The sequence below is a fragment of the Athene noctua genome, chromosome 6 (assembly GCF_965140245.1).
Source record: "Athene noctua chromosome 6, bAthNoc1.hap1.1, whole genome shotgun sequence".
Taxonomy (NCBI): Eukaryota; Metazoa; Chordata; class Aves; order Strigiformes; family Strigidae; genus Athene; species Athene noctua.
Genome location: NC_134042.1, coordinates 4,108,649 through 4,133,351, shown reverse-complemented (window position 1 = coordinate 4,133,351; position 24,703 = coordinate 4,108,649). Strand labels below are relative to the sequence as shown.

The 24,703-nt window shown below is 37.7% G+C and overlaps 1 protein-coding gene across 1 annotated transcript in view; it reads right to left on the bottom strand.

Moving 5' to 3' along the window:
* The window catches only part of CD44 (CD44 molecule (IN blood group)), a 58,257-nt gene that overhangs the window by 28,767 nt on the left and 4,787 nt on the right, over positions 1–24,703 (bottom strand). The window contains exons 2-6 of the mRNA XM_074909067.1: positions 7,338–7,503; positions 4,116–4,252; positions 2,756–2,827; positions 1,851–2,090; positions 462–557 (exon numbers count right to left, since the gene is read on the bottom strand). Of these exons, the coding sequence (XP_074765168.1) occupies positions 462–557; positions 1,851–2,090; positions 2,756–2,827; positions 4,116–4,252; positions 7,338–7,503 (711 nt within the window). The remainder of the gene's footprint in view (positions 1–461; positions 558–1,850; positions 2,091–2,755; positions 2,828–4,115; positions 4,253–7,337; positions 7,504–24,703) is intronic.

Sequence of the window (24,703 nt, the reverse complement as noted above, 5' to 3'; positions counted from 1 at the left end):
TCTTAAAGCAGTGCTTTAGTGAGCGAGGCCGTGGTTTTGGCATGGATCACCCACATTCACAACCACATATATATATTAGAAACACAGACACTTTCATCACAAATTAACAAAAAAGCCCTTTTCTACCTCAGAAATAAATTGACTTCAAGTGATAATTGGTTGCACTAATTTGTGGTGCCTCACAGAGTAATAAGGTGTGATAACAAATCAGTGGGAAACACAAAGCAACAATCTTTCTGAACTCACTGAAGTAAACACACAGTAAATGTTTTTACTCCCCTTGTCCCAGAGAGTGAAATTTATTTCTGACCTAACCAGTCTGGAAAGTACTGTCTTTCAATGTCTTTCCAAAACAGGAGATGATGTATACTTCACCACTTACCAGAATGCCCTGTTGGAAGAAAAAAGCAGTTTTAATGCAATTTGTATTTGATGTACTTAGTATAATACAGAAATCTTACTAGTACTCGCAGGATACTGTCCACCATCTTTTCCAGGGGAATCATCAGCTGTCGTCGCCAAAGAGATATCAGGTGATACAGGAGAAACTTCATCATCTGTATGGTGATGGATAAATCATTACTATTTCATTAATTGAGTTGCAACTCGGTACTCACACCTACTTCAATTATTCTATACTGCAAGCTTCATTCCTTCATTTATTGAGGAGTCCGAGAGAGAAGAAAGATACAGACTAGATTCTTCACAGAACTCAATCCCAAATAGCCTTACTTTACTAACATCGTAAGGATATCAAAGAGATATGGAGACAGTGTTAGGATTTACTTTTCAAGATGCTAACTACATGGAAAGACAAGCATAACATGTTATGAATATACCACCAGTGAAAAGTAATTTTATAATCCTAATCCATTAGGATTATATATAATCCATTTTATAATGCTTCCAATCTCTTTTTTTTTTTTTTTTTTTTTTTTTTTTTTTAGTATTTATTGAGGATAATGATGCAAACTACTGGTTTCCTTTACTTGTAAGTTACTGGTGATCTGAGCCTGTAGTTAGAGGTCACACAGTAAACTTTACTGTACTTAGAGGATTAATTACACTTGTAGCCCTTAGGTTCAATGGGAGCTAGTCTTTCAGACCTCTGATGATTTTAGCCACACAAGCAACATAAAAGATGAAATAAAATACGTGCCACTTTCACAAGAAAGCAAGATACAGGCAAGGTACTCTAATTCACTATACCACTCTGCAGAATGCCCTAGAAAAGAGTATGGCATTTGTATCTGGTAGGGTTTCATGAAACAGAATCTGGCTTTACCACTTAAAGGAAAAAGATATTCATAACATTTTAATTTGACATTTTTGTCTCTCAGTGAATTCTGTAATATGCTGTAGTAAGAAAATGTCCTAAAACCCCCTTGTATGTGTACGAAGAGAAATCTCTTGTAAAAACTCCTCCTTGTTCTTATTACTTAGTGTCAATTCACCCTTTTAGAGAACAGATGAGAATATTATCCTTATCTCTATATAGCCGTGCCCTCAGCCTCACTAACCTCTCCATATGTTTTGAGCCTTTAATGAAATACTTGTTTTAATAAGAACAAGAGCAAATTCTTAGAATCATCTGTTCTCAATATCCTGGGAAGGTTTATGTGGGAAACTATACTGACCCATGGCTGCTTTTTACTCCTGTGCAATCAAAAAAATCCGTAGAAATTCAGAATGCTTTTGTTTTCCTTCAAAGACACACATTCTCCTTTTACTTCTCCAGGATACAAATTAGAGATGGTGCTTCTCATTCCCTCATGACACCCTTTAACTAGCAGTGTAGTCCTTCATTCAGTTATTTTAAAGGGGATATAGCGGCAACCTCCTGTCCTTACCAGAATCTTCTCTAGGAATTTCTTTTTCACCAGCTCCAGAAGAATGATCTGGCATCTGTGAGACTGGAGTAATGCTTCCATAATATGAGGGGCTGGATGTCCTGATGGAGGTATCCACGCGAGTTGCGTCATGTGTTGATCCACTGCCTACGTTTTCATCATCTACACCTGAAGTTGAGGACTCCCCGCTATGACGTGTGCCATCTGCATTATAACGCGAGCCATCTGCATTGTCGATGACTGTTGGAAAAAGAAAATTAAGCAGCTGATAGTATCAAGGAACTACATAGCTATATTTCAGTAATGCTAGACAGTTTAAGGCCTATAACAAAGAAAGATAAAGAGAAAAAGTTGTGGATTAACATAATTTAATCCATTTTTGCCATCCTATCTAATCTGTCTAGATTATACATCACTAAACCATGTCTAATGTATATATTTGACGAACATATAGGGCCTATTCACCATCAGATATTTTGATATTTTGATCTGTTTAAAATTTTGGCCTCTGTAAAGTCAATCTGAATTTTAGAACTGGGACAATTAATTTATTATGGTATTTTTCTTCCACTTCCAGCTGCTTCTCTAATCAGCAGCTCAAATGAGATGTAGAAAGGTTGCTGTCTTAAACAAAGCCCTATATGTCAAAGAATCATTAGCAGCTCTGAGGTGGTAAAAAATGTAAATACCTATATAAAAAATGTTTAGTAGCACGCCAAGACAAACCAAACTCCATAGGATTTAGGGGAAGACAAGTGACTAATTGTTTTAATTGCTGTTGAACACGTCTTGATTTCTTATGTTTGTCTTGATTTTTAATATTAGCAATTGTTGATGTAAAAAAAACCCCAAACCCAGATCCTAAAAATGAAACAAGTGGCAGGTCTCTCTAATCAATACAGTACCTATTTCATCCTGATTATTGAGCAAAGAAGTATCTAGTCTTTCAATTGGCTCACATGCTTTGTCCCTTGTTTCTGTAAAAGAAGGAAAATAGAAAACATGAACTTGAGAAAATTGAGAAAAAAGTCACGTACATACCCATATTGATTATACATAATCACAAAACATCAGCTTCATATGTGAACAACTGAAAACAAATTTCCAAATCAAATGTTATTCACTGATCTACCTACATTCCCTTTTTGGTCCTTCCCAGTTGGGGCACTTCAAGATTGTTCTGCCAGCTAATGATGAGATTCTCCATTTCCATAACCACTCCAGAAAATGGTTGCAACCAACATCATTTATAATAGCCTTATGGCCCGGTTTCGATGCAGACAGCCCCACAGTCATGATGGCAGCGACAGCTCTAATCCTCTTTAGCCAGAGGGGCCGCATCCCCTCCATGGAAGGCTCTGCACAGACAGAGTGCGCCCTGGTCTGGTGAGCACTGCTTACTCCGGCGGGCTGCAGTGCCACACTTGGCACCAGAGTGTGAGCCTCCTGCTCATTGTGCCAGAAGGGAGTAAGATTCAGGAGGAGTTAGAAAACTCTGGTGGGGATAGACATAGATGCAGCAGAAGAGTCATCTCTGGGTGACAGAGGATGGCAGCTCACCTGATGCTATGCCAGTGCAAAGATGATTTTTAATGATATGACCACAAAGGACGAAACCAGAAAATGTCACTGTCATTCAAATCACCAGTGAATTTTGCCTACAGCTTAATGTAACATCTGTCTATTTCCACTGTAAATCTTCTGAAATCTGCTGTAAATCTGAAATCACTCCAGTCCAGATTTTATCTTCAAATACTGTGTCCAGCATCTGTCACAAGATTATTGAAATTTTCCTAATAATTTAGTAAAATATTTCCAACAATGAAAATGTTCAAAACCTGAGAAGAAAGCAGTCTGCTTCTGGCCTGCATTGCTATCTAACTGCCTAATGCCTTAATGGAGAGTTGCCTGAAAGCAAATGCTGGATGAACCTGCAAACAGCAGAGCAGAAGCCACGTCCACAGGCCTGGGATGGCCACCCCGGGCCAGCAGATTCACTGCTGCAGTGTGTCACTGCGCTAAACCATTATAACGAACCTTTCTGAAGGTACGAAGTTAGTCCCAAGGGCAGAAAATTGTTTAGTTCAAAATACACGAATGACAAAATGGGTCAAAGTCATTGCTGGCATTATAGATACACTTACAGAGGCTGAAAACCAGATGATATTTAATATAGAAGCCCTCATTCCAGTACCTTAAATAAGAGATTACAAATGTTATTGTTAGTTAATCTATATCTAAAATACATCTCATATATATACATACCTGTTGCATTGTAACAGTATGCATCATACCGACCAGTTGTGTTTGTTGAAAGTTTGTAAATGCCAGTATGGTTTGCTGCACAAAGATGATAGGGGTTGATTCGTGGGATAACAATATTCCCCACTACAAAACCATACCTGTGAAGAACAGTGGAAAATAAACCACATTGCATATTATAGCAGACAGCAGAAATGTTCTAGATATCTCAAACATGAAGAAGCTATGAAGAAGCCATTATTTTCATCTTACATTATTGTTGTAGGGTGTATTATGAAGGGTGTTCCTTTCTCACATGTAGTGGCATCCAGCCACTCGACACCATTTTGCATGTAATTTCTAGAGCTAAACCCATTTTAATGAAGTCAGCATCTTACTAACTAGGACAATTGGTTCCAGAGCAAGACAGTGAAAGTGAGGGACTAGAGGCAAAAGCACTTTTTATTCAGTGTAGAGTTGTTTTAATTGACACTAAAGACTGACATTTCTTTCTTCAGGGAGACACATTTTCACTGCTTTGAGCATAACGTACTGTTCAGTGACATTTCATACAGAAATGCTGGGGGCTCAATTTATAGTACCTAAGCAAATTTAGAGAATGATTGTGAGACACATCACTTTCTGTAAAAGCTGACAGATTAATAAAATATTCAGATACAACACAGATTCCTACAGTATCTTTCAGTCAAACAATGTGGTTATTGTGGACAGAGTTCACATATTTCAGTGAAGACTGTGGCTAGCAGAGCTACATAATGCACAATACGTTATCGCTGTTTTTCAATCCTGTGACACCTGATTAATCTCAATATATTTAGCTGGATCATGTGATAGAACTGGGGTTTGGTTCAGGTTTTGTTTTATTTCTTGAGAGGTACAACTTATCAGGGAGGAATAAATCTCATAGCTTTGTAGTTTTCCATCTGTGAGCCCTATTCCAGTCACATACCTATTGTGCAGATACTTGCAATTCTGAATTTCTTTTGTAGGTGAAATTATAAACGACTTTACTCACAATTCCAGCTGAGCCTACAATGCTGACACTTTATAATCCATTAATCACCTACTTGTGTAATGGTCGATTCATTTTACTGAGTCAGCGTTCCAGATCTATTGTGATGATTATATGCAGAATATTTTTTCTCTCCTGTTCAAGCTTGATAAGAGCCTAGCCTTACTGACAAGGACTTCTAGCACAGGATCAACAAATGAAAGCAAGAGGGTGGGAAGGCTGGCCAGAAGGGTGAGGGGGAAGGAATCCCAGCTCTATGCCTTACATGTCCAAATCTGTCCTCTGCTAAACTGTGAATTAGGGAGAATTGTAACATCAATGAAAAACTATAGCAGAAACCCTTTTTCTCTACGCCTCCTTTCAATTATCTTTATATTTTAACTTCAGAAAAGACTTTCCACATTGCAGAATACTCGTAATGGCTGGCGCTAGAAAGCCCTACCCCTAGGCATTTAGTTAGGACTTGATCCTTAGTCTCTACACATTGTGTAGTGCTGGACAATTCAGAACGTTATGTTCATATGCTTATGTTAGAGAAAGAATGTCCCTACTATGTTATGCAGGTCTTTTCCCTCAGAGTAAAGAATTGTCTCCAGTCCTCATGTGGTACTATTTTAAACAACTTTCCCACTTCTCACAGAAGATTCTTCTAAGAATTTTCTGTCCATTGTTCCCTGATCCTGTTGTCCACCTCCTTCACCACTGTGCAGGTCAAAATGCTTGTGAAAGTGACCGTGCCATATGTTGTCATCAACAGCAGTGCATGACATTTATATGTATAACAATGTTTTCAAGGCACTGCAGATGTAACTTTCCATGATCACAGATTACTTTGTATGGGTACTATTGATTTGAAAGGAGCTTTATTCAGTTCTCATGGGCTTACAAGCCAGTAGGACAGAACATTCATGCAGCAGGCGTTAAAAAAGTAAAGCACCACTGACTAAACTGAAATTAAATAATTCACAGGAAATAGTTGCAGGCAGTATTGATGATAGTACTATTTCTCGAGGTACCAGAATGAAAGTCTTAAAGTTTTCTACTCCAGTCAGTTAGGAGATAAATGCCATTTCTCCATATTTGGTGTTTATTTTAGGTTGTAATAAAGTTGAAAATCTACTGAAATTTATTTCTACTCTATAATGGCTTGCCAACATGAATCTATGTTGTTTGATTTAAAAAAACCCAAAACAAACCCCAAAACAATTCAAATGTACAGCTCCTGCATTCAAACTCTTTCTGCATATGAATGTTTAGGATGACTTGTGTAATAAGTGCATTATGTATTCTGTAAAGCAAGATCATCTAGTCTGATGTATTTACAGATCATAGGACTGTGCCAACTTGATTACTGTTTGAACAGAGGGCGTCCTTGGGGAAAATATTTCATCTTGATGAAATTTTGGTGTGACAAAGAATCTATTAAAACCCTTGTAAGTTTTTTCAGCCAATAATTATTATCCTTACGTATTATGTTGTATTAGTATTCAGTTTTTTTAATCCAAAATTTTCTGTGATTACCTTCCAGTCTCTTGGTCTAGTTATTTTTTGTTAAACCGAAGAGTCTGTATTATCCACATCTGTTGTCCTATACGTTATTGACTACAGAGGGTAATCAAGTCACTTAACAACATGGTTTGAGGTTTTTAAATAATTTTTATGGCTGTGTTCTCCTGAAACTGCTCCAGTCACAGATTATAAGAATGCAATAATACTGTGGTCATTTTTTTCACAAGGATGTCAAGCTCATCCCTCACAGGACCACTTGCTGCTTTTTGCTTGACAGGACAGAGTTCCCTATACCGTATATACCATCTTCAGTTTTGACCTTACTTCAGGTCATTAAAAATCATAAATACTTCTCATACTTATCTTTTCACATACTTATCTTACCAAGTGATACTGTATGAACTGAACATCTTCCTAATTAGTTTACTATACTGTCAATGTTTTGTTATCTTTAGATTTTATCTGTAAGAGGTTATGATTTTTTAAAGATAACTAGCAAAAAGTATATGCAGTGAAGGACTTATTTATCATCAGATCCAGAGCAAACATACACATGCACAGAATGTTCATTACAGGACATAACTTGCTTGAGGACTGATATGGCCATCTAATTAACAGCTACATGGAGCCAATTGTAATTATTACACTATAGCATAGATGGATGGACTTGTCATAATGTATTATTTTTTCAATAATGTCTTTACCTGCAAGTTTCAAATCCAAGTTCATGAGCTTTCTTCAACTGCTCTAGTGTTGACAAGGTACTGTTGAGAGCTCTGCACAGTTCAACTGCTTCAGGTCGTGTGAGACTGTAGCGACCATTTTTCTCAACATGAAAAACTCCTCCGTATCTGCAACTTACATTGAATTCTGTTACCAAAAGAAAAGAAGAGAAAAAGGAATCACAAATGGTTGGACTTAATGCTTCACTAAAGGCCTGGAAATTATTTATTTTGAAGTATAGTGCTTTCAATGCAAACCAGCAACAAGCAGCAGCTATCTATTTGTTCAGAAAGAGTGCTAGCACTTTCAATCATCTGCTTCATACTTCCCTTCTTTGGGCTGAGACACAAGCCAAAACTTCAGCCTTTCGAAAAATAGCAACACAACATGTTTTTGTGAGGTACCACTAACAATAACATGCAGAAAATGTAAATACATTGTGAAAGTCTTGAAAGCCACATTACTGCAAAACTAACTGAATATTCAAATATATTTGTAAATAAAATATTTAATTCATAACAAATTTTTTTTAAGATTAAAAATTGTGTATAATCAGCCATTATGGTCATAACGTTCCTTAATTATCTCATTGTGATCTCTTCACAGTGAATCCTTTTAAATGAATATATACATCAGTCCCCAGTTTCAGAACTAGTTCAAGCAACATGTTCCTATTACTAGCTAGACAAAAGCAGGAAGCATGCATTGGTTTGATGTTGCATGGTCTACCTGAGACAAAAAAGCTGCACAGATATTCTGAACGAGAAAAACATTACGCTGTTAAATACTCCCTGAAAGATAATCTTTAAGCTCTTCTTATCCATCATGCTGGGGCAGATAGAGAAGCATCAAATACACATTATATAAAAGTTCACATGAATGAACTTCTTGCTCCCTGTTCATTCATCTTGACAGTATTTCTCTCCACTTTGAAAGGCTTCCTCTTGCTGGGTTCACACTCACACACAAACGTCTTACTGCCAACCCGTGTCAGAGCTTTGATATGTACTGCAGTAAGCTTATTTAATGTTAAAAGATGACTTAGATGGATTTTAATCTAATAATACTGTAAAAGTTTGCACATGGAAGTACTTTCAATAGCAAGCAACATAGGGATAAAAACAATTAATAAAAAAAAAAAAAAAGGTGCGATCGTTAGGTTGTGCAATTTGTTTTCTGGCCTTCAGCCTGGGAACTCTGAACAAGCAGTACATGCAAAGCCTACAGGAAGGGAGCGCCTCAGACAATTCACTACAAACAGTGAACAAAAGGCATAAGGGCTAGAGGCTCTGAGGAGATCATACTCTGTTCATCTTTGTATTGGACAGATACTGCCTACACAGTGCAACAGGTACAGTGGGAAACAGCAAGTCTGTGACTGAGTAAAGAGAGGGGAAAAATAACATTTATTTATCATCTTTTTTTAAGAGGAACAGCTAAGAAAGAATTAATAATAATAATACAAATAAGAATAATGTGTGTGGAGAAAACGGGGAAAGATCAGGATGCTTCAAAGAAATGTGAATTAACTTTGCTCATGCCCCACCTTCCCTCAAGAGAAAAAAGTGGTTGCAACTCCAGACTAGAATGACAACTGCAAAGCACACTTAATTGGAGTAGTGTATTATTCCCAGTGAAGGCAGGAGCATGACTCCTTTTTATCTTAATTTTATTGGGAGTTCCACGTGCAAGAAAGGGAAAAATAGACCAGTCTTCTCCAAATGTTAAAAGGGGGTGTCTGTACCATCTGTTTCAAATACAAGACGCTATGTAATAGCTGGTTTCCAGAAAGAGCCAAAATGCAATCCATGCACATTTTCCTTGAAACATTCTATGGGAATAACAAGCAAAATTTTAAATATCATTTTTGCTTGAAAATCTATTCTCTTCCATAGCATAAATGTGAAAGCAAATGATAGTAATCAAGTTGTGCACACTACCTTCAGTTGGTTTTGCTCATTGGTAAACTGAGGTTATTCTATCTACAGTGTATCTACTCAGTGTGAACTGCAAGGAATGTTCCTTCCCATAGGTAACAGAAAACAATGAAGGAGGTAAAATACCAGATTATATCCAGACTGTATGGTGTATGTACCTACAACATAGGTAGAAGTTCAATAGTGTTGATGACTGCTTATCCAAAGGAACTCAAAAGCTGTACCTCCAGTCTTACTTTTACCATAGGCAACAGATCAATCATGATGGTTACTTGGATCGCCTTTCAACAAAAAGGATGTAAAAAATATATCTTCTCCCACCTGTCCTACCAGTTATTTAGTCTGACAAAAACATTTAATGTAGACAAAATTGATATATGTTGCAGAGCTGTTTAACAGTCTTGATTACAGTCCTTAACATTTTTATTATCACATGTTATAAAAAATACCAAGAGGACATAATTTTTAGTTTTGTGAAATTTATGCAAGACTAACATGTTTTCTCAAAATGACACAGCTGTTTTCTTCCAGGGAAAAAATAGTTCTACTAAAATGACAGACATGGCATGAGAGCTTTTGAAGGCAAGAAATAGGAACCTGTGTGGAAGAGGACACCAACAAATTAATTTTTCTTTCCTGGAGGAGTTAATGTCTTGCAACAGGGCTGAGTTTCACAGTCTGAAGAGAAGCTAGTGGTTTAACATAAAATTATAGCAAGTTCCCACACATGATTCTGGAATAGTCGCAGTGCTTCCACCAGTGCCAGAGGCAGCCATGCACAACACTGGTCCTGGGGAGAGCTGATGGACTAGAGACCTTCTGCGGCCACACCCCTCACCAAACAGCACTGCCTGCCCAAAAGCCATCTCCGTGTATACACAGTGTCCCAAATATAGTCGACAGACATCCAGGTTGCACATCCCAACAGATGTTTTCTTACCGGAACACAACGAAGAGCTACTCTGTGTGTAGTGACATAGCCCACGACTACTGCTATGGGATGGAACTGCTCTCACAGCTGCCGTGTGAGTGTCTTCTGCTTTGGCTCCAAAGGTATTCAAAACCTGACATTATTTTGGCACTTGTCCAGTCAGTAGGTGTATTAAACATAAATGACCTAGACAGGATAAAGGCTTCTCTTTAGTTTTCCCTTCCTGATTCTCTCTTCCCTGTAAAACAAGGCAAGCCTAAATTTGTTAATAGTTAAATATACTCTAGGAAGCCCCAAAAAATATTAAATTTGGGGATCAGATCACAAAGATCTATCTGATTAATTTAAAGTAACAAGCTCAGTGATTTTGGAACTAGATTTTTTTGAAACAACATCTCTTCCAATAAATTTAGGATAATTTCTGAAGAACTATTGCTATGAAAGCAGATACCACATCCTCTTGCTTTGGGTTGCATTTGAAGCCTGCAGCTTATCCCAGATTCACTGAAATCTTAAAGTAAATTTCATTCAGCTGTCTTCAAACCTCAGCCCATTCATGGTTTTAAAATACTACAGTATATGCTCCATTGCTACCCAGAGATCCAACCGTGGCCAGAATCCCACTTATTAGGCAGCCAATTCCTTAAACTCCTGCTGCTGAAAATAAAATAGGCTTATTTACACAAAAAAGCTTAATGGAACTACTTGTGGGGAACAGTTGTACATGTACATTTTCCAGCGTATGTACTGTACACCAGGACACATCTGGGAAGTATCAGGTTTACTGCACATGTGCTGAGCAACTGCAGCACAGGCACACACAGAAGGGCCAAAGCTCCCAGGAAGCCTCGCTCATGCAGTGTGGGAGATCATGAGACTGTCCAGGAAAACCCGGGTGAAAATGTGGCAATCCCAATTCTTCAAACTGGTTTTGAGGTGATCCTAAAGTAATGTTGAGACAGCATGTTTTGTTTTTATTTTGATGATATCTTCTACACCTACTATTAAAAATGTTTGTAACACTGCTGTAGTATAGACAATCTGTTCATGAAGCAGTGAGTGTGGAAAAAGGACTACAGCGGTACATAAAACTCACATGACATTTCACAATCTAAGAAAATTGCATAAACTCAGCATCTCCTCTGTGAAAACAGTAATTGCCACATTTAAAAAATGTCAAAATACAAATGCAGAGCATACTGCCCAGAACTGTCAGGGAATCCACTGTTTTTATTTCATGGTCTCATATTTTAATGTCCAGACAATGGGGACTCTGAATTAATGAAAATATTTCTCGTCAAATCTATACAAAACTTACAAAAAAAAAAAAAGATGGGGTCTAAACTAAATTAACACCTTACATTATTTTTTTCCAGGCTGAGGCTTATAGACTAATTTTGAGTTAAGAAAGAAACATGATTGCCAAATCCAAATCTGAACACAGATTACACCTTTTCCCATAGTACAGGAAGGTCAAAGCCATTAATTTTATGTTGATGCTACTTGGCTGGCTTAAACACGGTTATAAAAAAGATGGATTTTTTTCTTTGTTTCAAGAGACAAGGCAATGCAAAACTTATACCATATGCCAAACTGTTACTGATCCCCTCAATCCCTTTGAAGTTTCAAAGGAATTGATTCAGAGTAGACTCGCAGTGGAATCACAAACAGCACGCAGATCTTCCCTTCTGCCCTCTCTTATAGCTGGCAGGCTTTGTGGGCTGACAGACAGGCCGTGATCTTTCCCTAACATCCACATGATTTGCTTCAACTGAAAGACAAAATTGTTTAATAATAGCTCTTTAAAAAGGCAAAAAGTACTGGACATGCCTGAATTGTCATCATCATTAGTCCCATTCAGAGCATGAGACTTGGGTGACTCAACCCAAAGCCATGGAATGCCCCTAAGCTTGTGCTGAGTTTTATAAGCATGGAGAACATTAACTTTCACACAGGCCATTTCTCCCTGTCTTTCCTGGGATTTCTGGTTCACCATCTCAAGCAGTTGCATGCAAGCTCTTCTCTGCTATTGCCATTCACGTATCTCAACCAGACACAATTAATACTTTTCAGCCAGAATCACTAACTCCAGTTCCACGGACAATTTGCTAGTTGGAGTCCACTGGTGTGATAAAATCGGTTGAGACAGACTAAAGAGCATTGTCCTATGAAAGTATGAGTTACACCCTGATTAATAATACTAGAGGCTTGTTAGAAGCTGTCACAGTAAGAAGCCAGGTGCAATCTCCATTTCCACCCTGGTTCTGCAACCCTTATGCATAATGAATAACACTGACTCATGCAAATTCTTCCCATTGGAATAAATTTTCCGTAAAGATTTTTGATCCACAGCATGGATGTTTCATGCACTGCTTCTTGCTTTTCATTGTTTTCAAGACAATACCTAGAGGTTTCATTCTCAGTGTAGATGTTATTTTAACGACTGCAGAGATACAACAAAGCAGATGAAGTGGAAGATTTGCAAAAACCCTGCCCCCCTTAAATGAAAACCTGTAGAAGAATACTTAGACACAAAGTTGTTAACAGATTTCTTGGTAAAACCACAGTCTGCATTGCATAGCAACCAGGAAATGTTAGTGTGCTCTTCTCATGGGGATTTTCCTTTTCGGTTTGTGGTTCAAGATGATTGATAGGTCACTAGGATGTAATAAATCGTGGCTGAAAACAGGGACAGAACTAAGGATTTGACAGTGCAGATAGTTTTCATTCTCTGTTTGCTTTAATAGAATATAGTTTTGCATCTATTGTAAAAACTTTGTTCTAAATTTATTAAACTTTATTTAAATTTTATAATAAACTTTATTTAAAATTTATTTCAAGCTCTAGGCAGATATACATGGGTAAACATTTCATTATAATCACAGATTATTTAACCTTGCGCTGACACTTTTGAACAGGAACAACCATTATGTTAGCACTGATATCTACATTTTTAATTTTAGCATCTGCATTAATGCATGCTAGTAATGAAGTAGAGAAAATTTGGCATATTTGAAACAGATTGACATCCATTTAAAAGAGACTCCTAGTAACTACAGTTCCTCTCCAGATAAATCTAGAAAATAGGCCATATGAGTCTTAAAATCTGAGGAGTTCTGGACAGTTTGGATCTCGGCTCTCAGCTCAGACCTGTCTCCGGTTGATGTTTTGGTTTTTTAAATGTTTCTCAGGAAAACTACTTCACGGTTAAATAAGAATGAATATTTTACTGCCGTCTAGAGGAAATGCAAAATTTCATATGGGATAGATTTGTGAAACATTTCAGGATCCAAGACATTCTGTCAACAGATATAAGATAGTCCAATTACCAGTATTTTGACATCTAGGAGAACCTGAATGTACAAAAATATCATTCAGTGATTCCCTAACACACTACAATACGCACAGGCCTGGATGGCATTATTATTTGCTGAGTATTCCACCATTTCTTTAGAGGTTATTAGTAAAACCATTCACTAAAGCAATTCGGAGCCCAGACAACTGTAATAGGATACAGAGGCTTCCACCTTTGTGTCAGAAGTTGGACTAAAGCCCAGGTCAGTTATGATGAAAACCACTGGATAGCTGTTTGCTAGATTATGTAAAATGATTCATTCATCCCAGCCGTAGTCACTAATAGACACGTGTCAACATCATTAAAACACACCTATGCCTGAATCCCTCAGGGATTGATGGGGAAAGGAAAATTGTGCTGGGAAAATTGCACTCTAAGCTGGGATGACTACACACTGATCAAAATTTAGAAGTGAAATTCTGCAGGATCCACATGAGTTAAGCAAGCGTGTGCTCATGAGGCTTCAGTCCTTTACCATCACAACAGAAAAGCACCAAGGATCAAGCAACATGTATAGTCCTTTAGTGTGGGTGGGTGATGTTTTTCTGTTCTCCCAGTTATAATATTTTTGCTCTGCTATCCACCGTTCTCTACAGAACATAGAGAAACAAACCTGGAAATAAGCCTACACCATAAGCCAGTCTTCTCCTAATAGTGACAGTGAAAGTAAATCTTTACAGATTCTTGGGAGTTCTCAGATGAAATACTTTCCTTGGGGTATTGACAAATTATGAAACCTGAAATGATTTATAGAAACTAAATTTCCGGATTTGGTGGGAAAAAATCGTATTTTCAGTTATCAAAGTATCCGTGGTGGATCCTTAAATAAAGCAAAACAAGGATTTCGGTTTTGAGTTTGAAACTGCCTTTCATTTTTAAACTTAATTAATTAGTTTGCACAAAATAAAATAATACAATTTAAGAAAGTAAATTTTAAATGTTTACATGGTTGCAAACAAGGTAATGGTTTAAGGAACCCAGTTCAAAATTTCCCTGTACAATTTTTTAAATGTTCATATTTTCATTTCAGTTTGGCATAGGAAAATGTTCTAAGTCTTGAAAATTTTCATGGGAGAGAAAAAAACAATATACCTAATAGATTTCTGATACTCAGAGGTAAAAATTTCTGTGCACACCTGGCTTTTTAAAGATAGCCCAGGAAAATATTTTAAAAGAAATTTACCTGCATGTTGCAAGGAGTGCCTGCTATATATAGAGACAACATAGTTGGGTGTGGTGACAAGAAAGCAAAGATGTCTCTCCACAGATCCAACGGTGTAAAATCAGACCTTTCTTTGAAGTTGTGCCAGAGCTGTTCCTACTACGCAGTTATATTTGGCTACCTAGTAATTTGGGCTGAAAAGTCAAGTAAGACAGTAGCTTCCTGTATGCTGCTAACCACATAAAAAGTCATGACAGAGCCACGCTAACCCCGACATCCAGGTGGGCTCACGAGGATCTCTGAATGAGAAGGATAGATGTGGCTGGGGACATAGACAGTTTCCAGAGATGGATACACTGCGGTAGGAGGATCTCCTTTCTTCACCAAATAAGTACTCCTTGCATTTCTGTGTTACTTCAGTAAGTGCACGCTAAAAACAGCATGTGGGATAAAGCTCAAGCTCTTGACTTCCTTCTAAATTGTTCTTAACTAATTTGCCTACTGGCCACCAAAGTCATTGTCTATATCTGTGTACCAATGGGAAAAAAATCTTCAGTTCCTTAATCTGATATCTTTCCTGGCTACCAATTTTAAAAAGTGAGGGTGGGTGTGGCACAACTACTGAATCAAGCATTCATAGGGTCACGCAAAATTCAAGTAAGTAACAGAAATATGTTTAATTCTTCAGCAGTTGATGCAGGAAGAAGTTTGCTAATGCATCTTCCAAACATACTTTATCTTCTTGGCAACTGTTGCTCTGGTAAACATCCTGAGTGAGCCTATACAGTGTCATCACTTACGATAAACTTCCTTGCTGCTGACATTAATATTTTTCTTTTTGCAATAGTTTCACCCAATAATGAGTTGAAAGTTTTCAGACTCCACCAGAACATGGTACAGCTGTGCACCACCTCAGTGGAAAAATTGCAGGCGGTGAAATCATAGTTCTGGAATTAGAAGTTATCAGATTCGTCCCCCTCAAGATGATGAAAGCATAATCATAATTGTCAATACTAGGAAAGCTTCAGGCTGTACAATGAGTAGTCTAACCCCAAAGGCTGAGTAACAGGGACTGTGAAGCCAATCAGTTGGGATCAGTTCCATGCAATCCAGGTGAAGAAACATACGTGAAACAAACTGATGAATAATAGTTGGAGTCTGTTTTTCATTGTTTAACTGAAATCAAATCGTTTAGTCATTTGGGATAAAAGCAGGTGAGACACAGTGTTGCTCAGCAAACATATCCCCAGCTTGGAGCTCAAAGGGCCTTATGCCTGCTCTGTGCTCAGTTGTTTACCTGCTGATATAACCTGGATAAGCCAGTTCATCTCTCTACCTCAGTTTGCAAAAGCAATTTTAGATTTACTGATAAAGAATCTTGTAAAAGCAAAGAACTATGACATTGTTATTTTATTGTGCTCTTACAGATTTTACATTCAGCCTCCATCTAAGCTTTGACAAGTCACGAGAAGTCTGATTTGAGTTCTGTGGTTATTTAAATAAGAAATTAAGGCCAAATCAGACCTATGATTAATGAGTCTAATTAAATGACAGATTTTGAATTTTAATTATTTGTGGTATGCTACTCAATAATACCGGGTGTGATTTGAAACTGTTTTTTACATGACATGGAAATATTTTTTTACTTTTGGTAAACAATTTCTAAACTAATAAACTACACCTTTTATGTTGCATCTGCTTCTCTGAGTTTTACAGGAAAACCCCTAGTAAGTATTCTCAACATTTTACTCATTTGTACAATAAATTCTTAATGGAAAAGCAAGCAATGATCAAAACTGGAAAAGAGAAAAAAAGAGATGTTGAATAGGAAGTAGAACATCTATTGACTTTAACAAGGCCACTTCACAAGAAAAAAACAGAGAAAGGAACATCTAGAATCTTTTTGAAGGCTGAAAGCCAGCCAAAGAAAAATAACATCAGTCTGGCAAACATACTCAAAAGAAGTGTGCTTAGAATATGCCTGACAATGTAAGACATGTCAAAGGACAAATGACCCGTGTAGACTTCCTAATAACAAATCATGGCAGGAGAAGACTGCCCAAACAGGAGACATCTCAGTACTTACTCCAGAGTCAGCTTTCCCACAATGCAGATGAACTTATTCCCAGTTTCTTTCACAACCCTTCTGCATTTCCTTTCAAATATCTGGGAAAACTAGGATGAAACCCAACCTTTTTGTAGAAGCTGCTTGTATGAATTTACAAGGAGGTACCTTACAGAACAGGACAGAGTAGTACGGTATTGAACACTTAAATCAGGGATCATAGTTGTTAATTGAATATTGATTAAAATATTGTCCAGCAATCCATTGAATTTGGCCTGCTAGAAATCAAACTGGAGAACTGAAACTCCAATGCAATGCATAGTTCAGTGACTCATACTAAATTCAGATTTCTCAGATTAAGAATGTATCTGTAACCTTCATGTGTAACTTCGCAGTTTTAAACATGCATAAAACACTGCTTTTGAATATTTGTGATTTTCACCAAAAAGCAGAATAATATCATCTGCATTCTGAAGGTCTCCAGAATATGGAAGAATTCTAAGTCCTAACAAATCACTGGTTGAACAATAATCAAATCAAAACCAAAAACTGAAGCAAGTTACTTATTGGAACCAGTGGTTAGCGAAAAGCAGCTGACTTGCTTTGTGATGTTACACTGAAACCCTGCTTTGTTTCCGTAGTGTGATTTTGAGTAGCTTCTGCTAGCAGTGCTGTCTGACCATGGCTATCCACAAGGCCTTACAAATGGTGTGATTTGAAGAGCTCAGAAATGCTAGGTAGGAAAGAGAAAGTAAAGAAACAACCTTGGAAGAAAGCATTCTCTGAAGAACACACGTCATGGAAGAAGTCTGAAGAGCTTAATTCACAGGCAATGATGGAAGACGAAAGTTGCATATCCAGTTGTGTGTACAAGCTACTGCAGTTTCAGAGATGGAGAGTGGTTTGATCTCAATGTGTTCCTCTCCATAAGAACCCAAAAAGCACCCAGCCATAAGTACATTTTCAATAGAGGGATGGTAACCATGGTGCTCCTAGGAGCATTGGGAAGCATACTACACACTACTGAAAAAAAAGCCAAAACCCGTGCAATGCACATTTCATTTTTACTTGCTGAAGACCTTGAAATTATACTCTGGAAATATTAGGACAGGTTCTGGGTGAAAAAAAAAATAATAAAAAATCAGATTTTCATTGGCAGAAAGACTTGGCTTGGGATCTGAAGTAAGTACGGTTCAGACAAAAAGCTACCTTTGGAAATTATCACTTTCTAAAAAAACCATGTAACGATTAATACAATTTACTTAATCAAATCTCATTTAGAATCTAGGGAAATTAATGGGAAAGGTCTTTATCTTAAAACAGTGCAAGCTTCTGACAATGGAAGAGAACACTGTCACATTCACTACTACCTCTGTTTTTTCCCTAATACATGAAGGGCAGGGATCCCCCATTCTGTAACCAAGATGCCTAGGCTAGCAGTCAACTTCTGCTGGAATTTTTGGTGGCAAAATACTTCTGGTTTTTGGTCTCTGGGTCACTCTATCCATCCATATGCTACACTTTCAAGAATCTTGAGATTTACACTGAAAATACTGACTAGCCAGAAAGTTTCCTACGATGCATGTAGGTTATTTGTATCCCAAGCTAGATGTTCAATTAAATTTATTTAATAATTCTTACAGTCTTAGTTTTGAATCTTCTGTAACTGATTTAGTAAAAATGTATGTTTAATAACTAGAGTTTGCAATTAATATCAGTATGCACACAATGCTGTTGCTGTCACAAATGTGGTGAGAATGCCTTGGGTTTAATATATTTTTTCCTCTTTTAAAAAAATGTTTATTTAAACTTAACAATTCATGAGAGGCAGTGAAGATTCACTTGCATGATGGAAGAATGGGAAAGAGGCATTGGCAGTGTGGTCTTGATATTCTGTGAATTCAAACACTACATTAAATCCTGCATATGTTTAAGAAGTGGAGATATGTAAGGGCAATGCACTACTGTTTGCATGTAATCATCCTCAAATAGTGAAGCAACATTGTCTCCCAAAAGCGTTGGAATCATTGTGAAGCCAGTGATTTTGCTCTGATGCTTGTTGATTCTAGTAATCTTGTGTTTTAATAAGACATAGCTAGATTTTATGAAAAGATCCAGAATTAAATCAGTGTTTGAATGGCAAATGATACGGTGACAGACCTCAGTTCAGGTCCTGTGAGTTTCATGACACTGGGAAGCATCATGAAGTCAGATTCATGCTAAGCAAGAGTCAATTCAAACAGCAAATCAGGGATAAGCCATCTTAATAAATAGAAAATCTTAGGTAGGTAGTAATTTATTATTAATAAAACCCCACAAGGTTATTTTTTTTTTTCTATCAAGGAAGTTACTTACACACTTGAAGTAAAATTCATTGAGTTGTCTGTCAAGTACACCACACAAAGTGTGACCCGCTATTACAACATGACAATGAGTATTAACAGCAAGATTACACCACAGAACAACATCCACTACAGAAGGTGGATTGAGACCAGTAAGCTTGTGTTAGAGCTGAAAAGGAAAGCAAGCCAGCAAAGGACTCTGAAATCATAAGTAAGAAGACCTCACCACGTACTTGCAAAAAATAAAAGTGGGAAGTTCTTTAAACAAAGCAGAGATCTTTCTTAGGAACAGCAGAAGTAGCTGACACAGCATGGAGACACTTTTTCAGATAATCTGCTACCAGTCATTCTGTATGGATCCCATTTGACTGTCTTGAGCGGTCTGAAAGCAGGTCCTGGACACACCTTATTAAATTAATTCCTGAAACACTGCTAATTCAGATGACTCTTAAAATTATTTTCTCTGAAAAGATGGGAGATACTGGGATATCTCCCAATACAACAATCAGTTCAAGAAAGCAAACCAGTAAGTTAAAAAGCAAAGCCCACATGCATTAGAAGCTGAACATGTTGCTATGACTATCATTGTGGATATATTTCTATCATGTCAGAGGTGGAAAAAAGGTGTTACTACGTTGCCTTGCAATTGCTGTGAGTCAACAGTAATGTGATTGTGACTGCTGTTGATAAAGTGGCATGACCTGAGCACTATGAGTAATAAAGTCAGAAAAGTATTTGACTGACACTGTTAATAAACTCAGTGCAGGTCTGCAAACAGTGGGTTGTAAGGGTGTTTCAAAAATGAGGAAAATACTTAGCTCTTACTCATAAAAAGTATTCTCACATGGCTTGTCCAGCTGAGGTAAGGATTGCATAGCCAGGCTCAACGATGGATTACCAAACAGTTAGTAACTGAAGAGAGTTTCCTGTTTTTAAGATAACAGCTCTCCAGAGAAAACTGGTCCTCTGTGCTCTTGTTCACCTCTGCACCAGTAGAAGAATGTTTGCACAAGGACTTTTTTTTTACAAATAATAATAATCCCTATTTCAGCTGAAATAGCCCTGCATGTGAAACCATAGCTGCTTTCTGAAACTCAGGTGAAAGAGGCACTAACCTTGTTGATGGAACACCTGGCTGAGACTTAGGGGAAAATGTTCTATTTACAGCTATATTGCTGAGCAACTTATTTTGCTTTCTCTCTGATTCCCTACCTGTGAGCTGGGGATAAAATCACTGGCTTCCAAAGGGCTACAAACCCCCCTAGTTATTATTGGCTGCTATAAGCATATTTGTTAGTTCACTTCTTTCTCACTATCTGGGAGCATCTTTATTTTGTTAAATAACACTATATCTAGACTTGAAATTTTAAGTTTTACGGTAATTTAAACACATTCAGCCTGATTTCAACCGTGCTGAATGTGTTGATGAAACACATGAGATAAAACAGTAACCCCCTCTAGACCAAATGTTGTAACATTTGTGTGAACTCCATGTAACACAAGAAAAAGAAACACTACACAGAACAGAATTTCATCAGAGACACCACCTGTTTCTGAAGTGATATACTGAGAAAGCTTAAGGCGTCAAATCTCTTTTAAGAAGAATTCAAGTTCTTCTATGGTACTTGGAAGAATCCAGCAGATGACAAGTGGAAGGAATACATCTCAGACATATGTTGATGTCAGAATGTTCATGTTTAAAGTGCTGTAAAATATATTCAGGAGAGACCACTGCATTGTGTTACTATAATAATATCCAGCTTGAGTTTTGAACATGTGGATGTGTATCATCAAGTAGATGTTATCAGCAAACACTCTTGCAGGTTTTTAATGGATATACCCCTTGCTGGGCCCAAGACTTTCAATGCTGTGTCTATGTGATATTTTTGAAATGATTATGACAACAGAGAAGCAATTGAAGAGAACAAAGTTCCCTATTTGTTATTTTGAAGGGTAATCTAGTCAGGTAGAGTCAGTTTTTGAACTTTGTCTCCTTTGATCAGGAAAGGAAATTAATTAAAGAATTCATTCATTTGCAAATACAAAATTTTGGATAGAAATTCCACTCATCTTTAAAGGCACAGCTGCAACATTTTACCATTCTTGCATTGTTCTATGTGTGTAATATATGGTGTACTCTACGCTAATTTATGATAGGACTGGGCCCCACTGGCATGTATATAAATATTAGGAGTTGCTAGGAAATATAAAAGAAGAGAAAAAGATCTCCAGCTCCAGAAAGAAACACAAACTACTTGTTATATGAACTACCTGGATAAAAATACACTCTCAGCAAAGCAGAAAACAAATTTGGATTCAGTCATCGGCCTGAACAGTCTCCAAGTCACAGGCTATGCCTCCTCCTGGAAAGCTGGATGATCGGGCTTTTCTCTAATACACACGAACCCACAGAGACAGAAAATGCTGTCTAACATTTACGCCTAAGAGATGCTCTGAAAAAAATCAGTAACTGCGCTGGTCTTACCCTTTCATGATGCCCTAAGATTGCCTCTGTTTCACTGTTTTAAAAGCCAGTTAATGCTGTTCTCTGTTCAGTGTGAGCACAAACTACATTACTACTAGGTAATGTGTGAAACTTGGCAGGTCCAGCAGATGTTGAGAAAATAAAGCAAAACTACTGTGATCATTTCCCACCCAACAAGCAGCCAGCAAATAGAGCTGTAAGGAAAAGAATGAATAGGACTGAACTAATAGAAATGTCAGAAGAAAGAATAAGATAATTTTCTTGTCATTTGAGTCTTCTCTGAGGCCTGTCTCTTGAAAAATGGACTTGGTCTCTGCATTTCATTTTGCCTGTGAATGACTAAGTTGCTGATCAGAAGTTTTACTCGATCAAATGGCTATAACCTTTTATCACAGACGCAGGCTGACTATCAGATTCATTGGACTCTTTCAGTCAGATGTCCCAGAGAGACGGAGATGGATTAGTGGGGAAAACAGGAAATAGGTGAGAGAAACAGAAAAAGTTGTTCAAAAGAAGCTGTGGCGTTTAAAAGATATACCTGGGTACCACCTGTGTACACATAGTTGCTGCACAGTGACACTCAAACATCTCTGGACTTGTAACATTCTGGTCACGTGGCCTTCTGACATAGTGACCAAGTGGCACATCTTCATGTTAAATTAGAGACAGTGGGTCTATTCTTGGCTCCTCCTCTGACTTGCTGGGTCATTTTATATCTCTTAGCACTCAGCTTTCCCTGAGTATCTAGCCTTGATGTATAAACACTTGCAAGACCTCAGAAGATAGCTGATAGTTATTCATTAGGAATTATTGCTTGAAACAGGAGACAAACTTGACTGAATTTAAGACATTGCTCTCCCGTTAATTATTAAATCAATTTTAAAGTTCTCAAACCTAAAGAAGTGTTGAGTTTGACAATAGGACAAAAGATTTGTCAGTTCTCAGTTGCCAAACAGCTTCAAACATCCCTAATCATGGAAAGATAAGTCTTGAATAAGAACTTTTAAAGAAAACTATCTTTGCATTGTCTAACAGGAAGCAAATGTTATTGAATTGAAAATAGCTGCCAGTCTTCAGTGTGTGTATAGGTAGCACACACACAACTAAACAGAGCAACAAAGAAGAGTTTTATCTGTTTTTTATAGCACTGCTACTGGAGAAATTGATTTGAGCAGAATACACATTATTTCACTTCCATGTTCTAAACATTCCTATATATCATATTTATGCATAAGCAATATATAGGAACAGAGAACAGAAACCTACATTTATAAATATGAAGACTCATTAGCAAAAGAGTCTTTTCTACACTTACATGCTTGAGTGAATGACAGAAAAGGGAAAGCACATGTAAATTAATGGAGGACACCTAATCAAGCAGGAGGAGGAAGAAAAGGGAATGCAGTGAAAGCAAAACATTAAGATGAGTTCAAGCCTCACCCTCAGTGTCTTCATTATTAATGAATCATGTTTCTTTACAATTGGCAAATACTACTTTCCCTTAAGCCTGCCCAGTTAACTATTCCATACTCTTTGTGCAGAAGCTCCACCCAGAGAACCGTGATGGAGCTGGGAAGGCCAGGCTGCCCCTAGCCTTAGTCTCCTCATTCTGCAACAGGGATACTTCATCTTATCTACAAGGTGTGCATTGGCAGATATCAAAGAGTAGGTAAACAACTAATCGCTACCATCGCAATCACCCCTGCGGAACTGTAGAACTAGCGCACTGACAAGCCGTAGAAAGACCAGCTGCCAGCTTGCTTAGTCTGTTTTGACTTTACCTGCTCTCTGACAATGGCTGCAGCCATGCTGCTCTGACAAGCATGATACCAATCCCTTGCTGATAAGCCTCCCTGGTGGCAAGATACACTCTCTCAGAGATGCTGCCAAGTTAAGGTTGTTGGTGCTTGACTTTAGACCTCATTTTGGATAGCAGCTTGCTTGCTGCCTGGACAGAGCTCACTCACATCTGCCCACAGGGTGCTGGGTGGCCATGGACCATATGCTGAGCTCCAGTTAACCTTTCACTTCTGTATGGGAACGCTGCAAGAAACTATGTATTACATCTACCCACACATACCACACCCTGCTTCTCTACAGACACCTATCCATTAACAAAAATAACAACAAAAAAGCCCCCTAGGGAAATATACTTCTGAGAACCTGTTTTGCTAACATGCTGCCTCTGTGAGACATATATAATCAACAAAAGCTATGTCACAGCAGATTTTTTTACTATTATATGTTCTGTCAAGGGCAGCTCCTTATTTATGAAAGCAAGTATTTAGTAAAACAGACATTAACTGTGTAGTTGATGATTGCTGGCTAATGCCCTCCTCCTAGGCAGCTGTCAGCCTGTACCCCAGCAACTTCTTTTATAACCATTTCACATTGCTTTTGGAACAGTATCATTAGCAGAAACAGAGACAGAAGTTTTACCACAGCTGCTGCATGTCTGATTTTTTCTTTTCTTTTTTTTTTTTTTTTTCCTCCACAAAGCCACAACGCAGTCTCTTAGAGCTTCCAGCTACTGAGCCTAGCTCAGTTTTGATAGAAGAAAAAAGTGAAGCAATGTATTTTTGAAACTGCAAATGTAAGTAAAATTCAGATCTTCTCTGCGATTTTTTACTTTGAATTGGCATGGCTGTGTGAGCTTCCATGTTAGTAGTTGCTAAAACTGTAGATTGTTCCTCAACTCCTTTTTTTTTTTTTTTTTTTTCCAGTTTCACAATGTGAGGTTTGAAGGTTATTGTACTGAAATAAGATTTCTGCATTATATAAAGCAGCCAGTGTTGCCATGTAGAGGAACTGGAAAGTCCCAAAGCCAGTACGTACAAAAGAGAGTTCAATTATGTTCTTAACTGTAGGCACAGACTCCAAAAATGACTGCAGGTTTCGTTAGGCAGGAAACAGTCACGGAGGTTTGAACTTTAAATCGCAATTAGCTGAACTCTCAGTCTGACTGAAAAGATTCTCCAAGGAAAACCCCTCTGTCTCTCAGTTGCCATTTCACATTACTGCCTGCAGACTCATTCACATGATGAGCTGCTCTGTCATCCTTTGGGTGGGA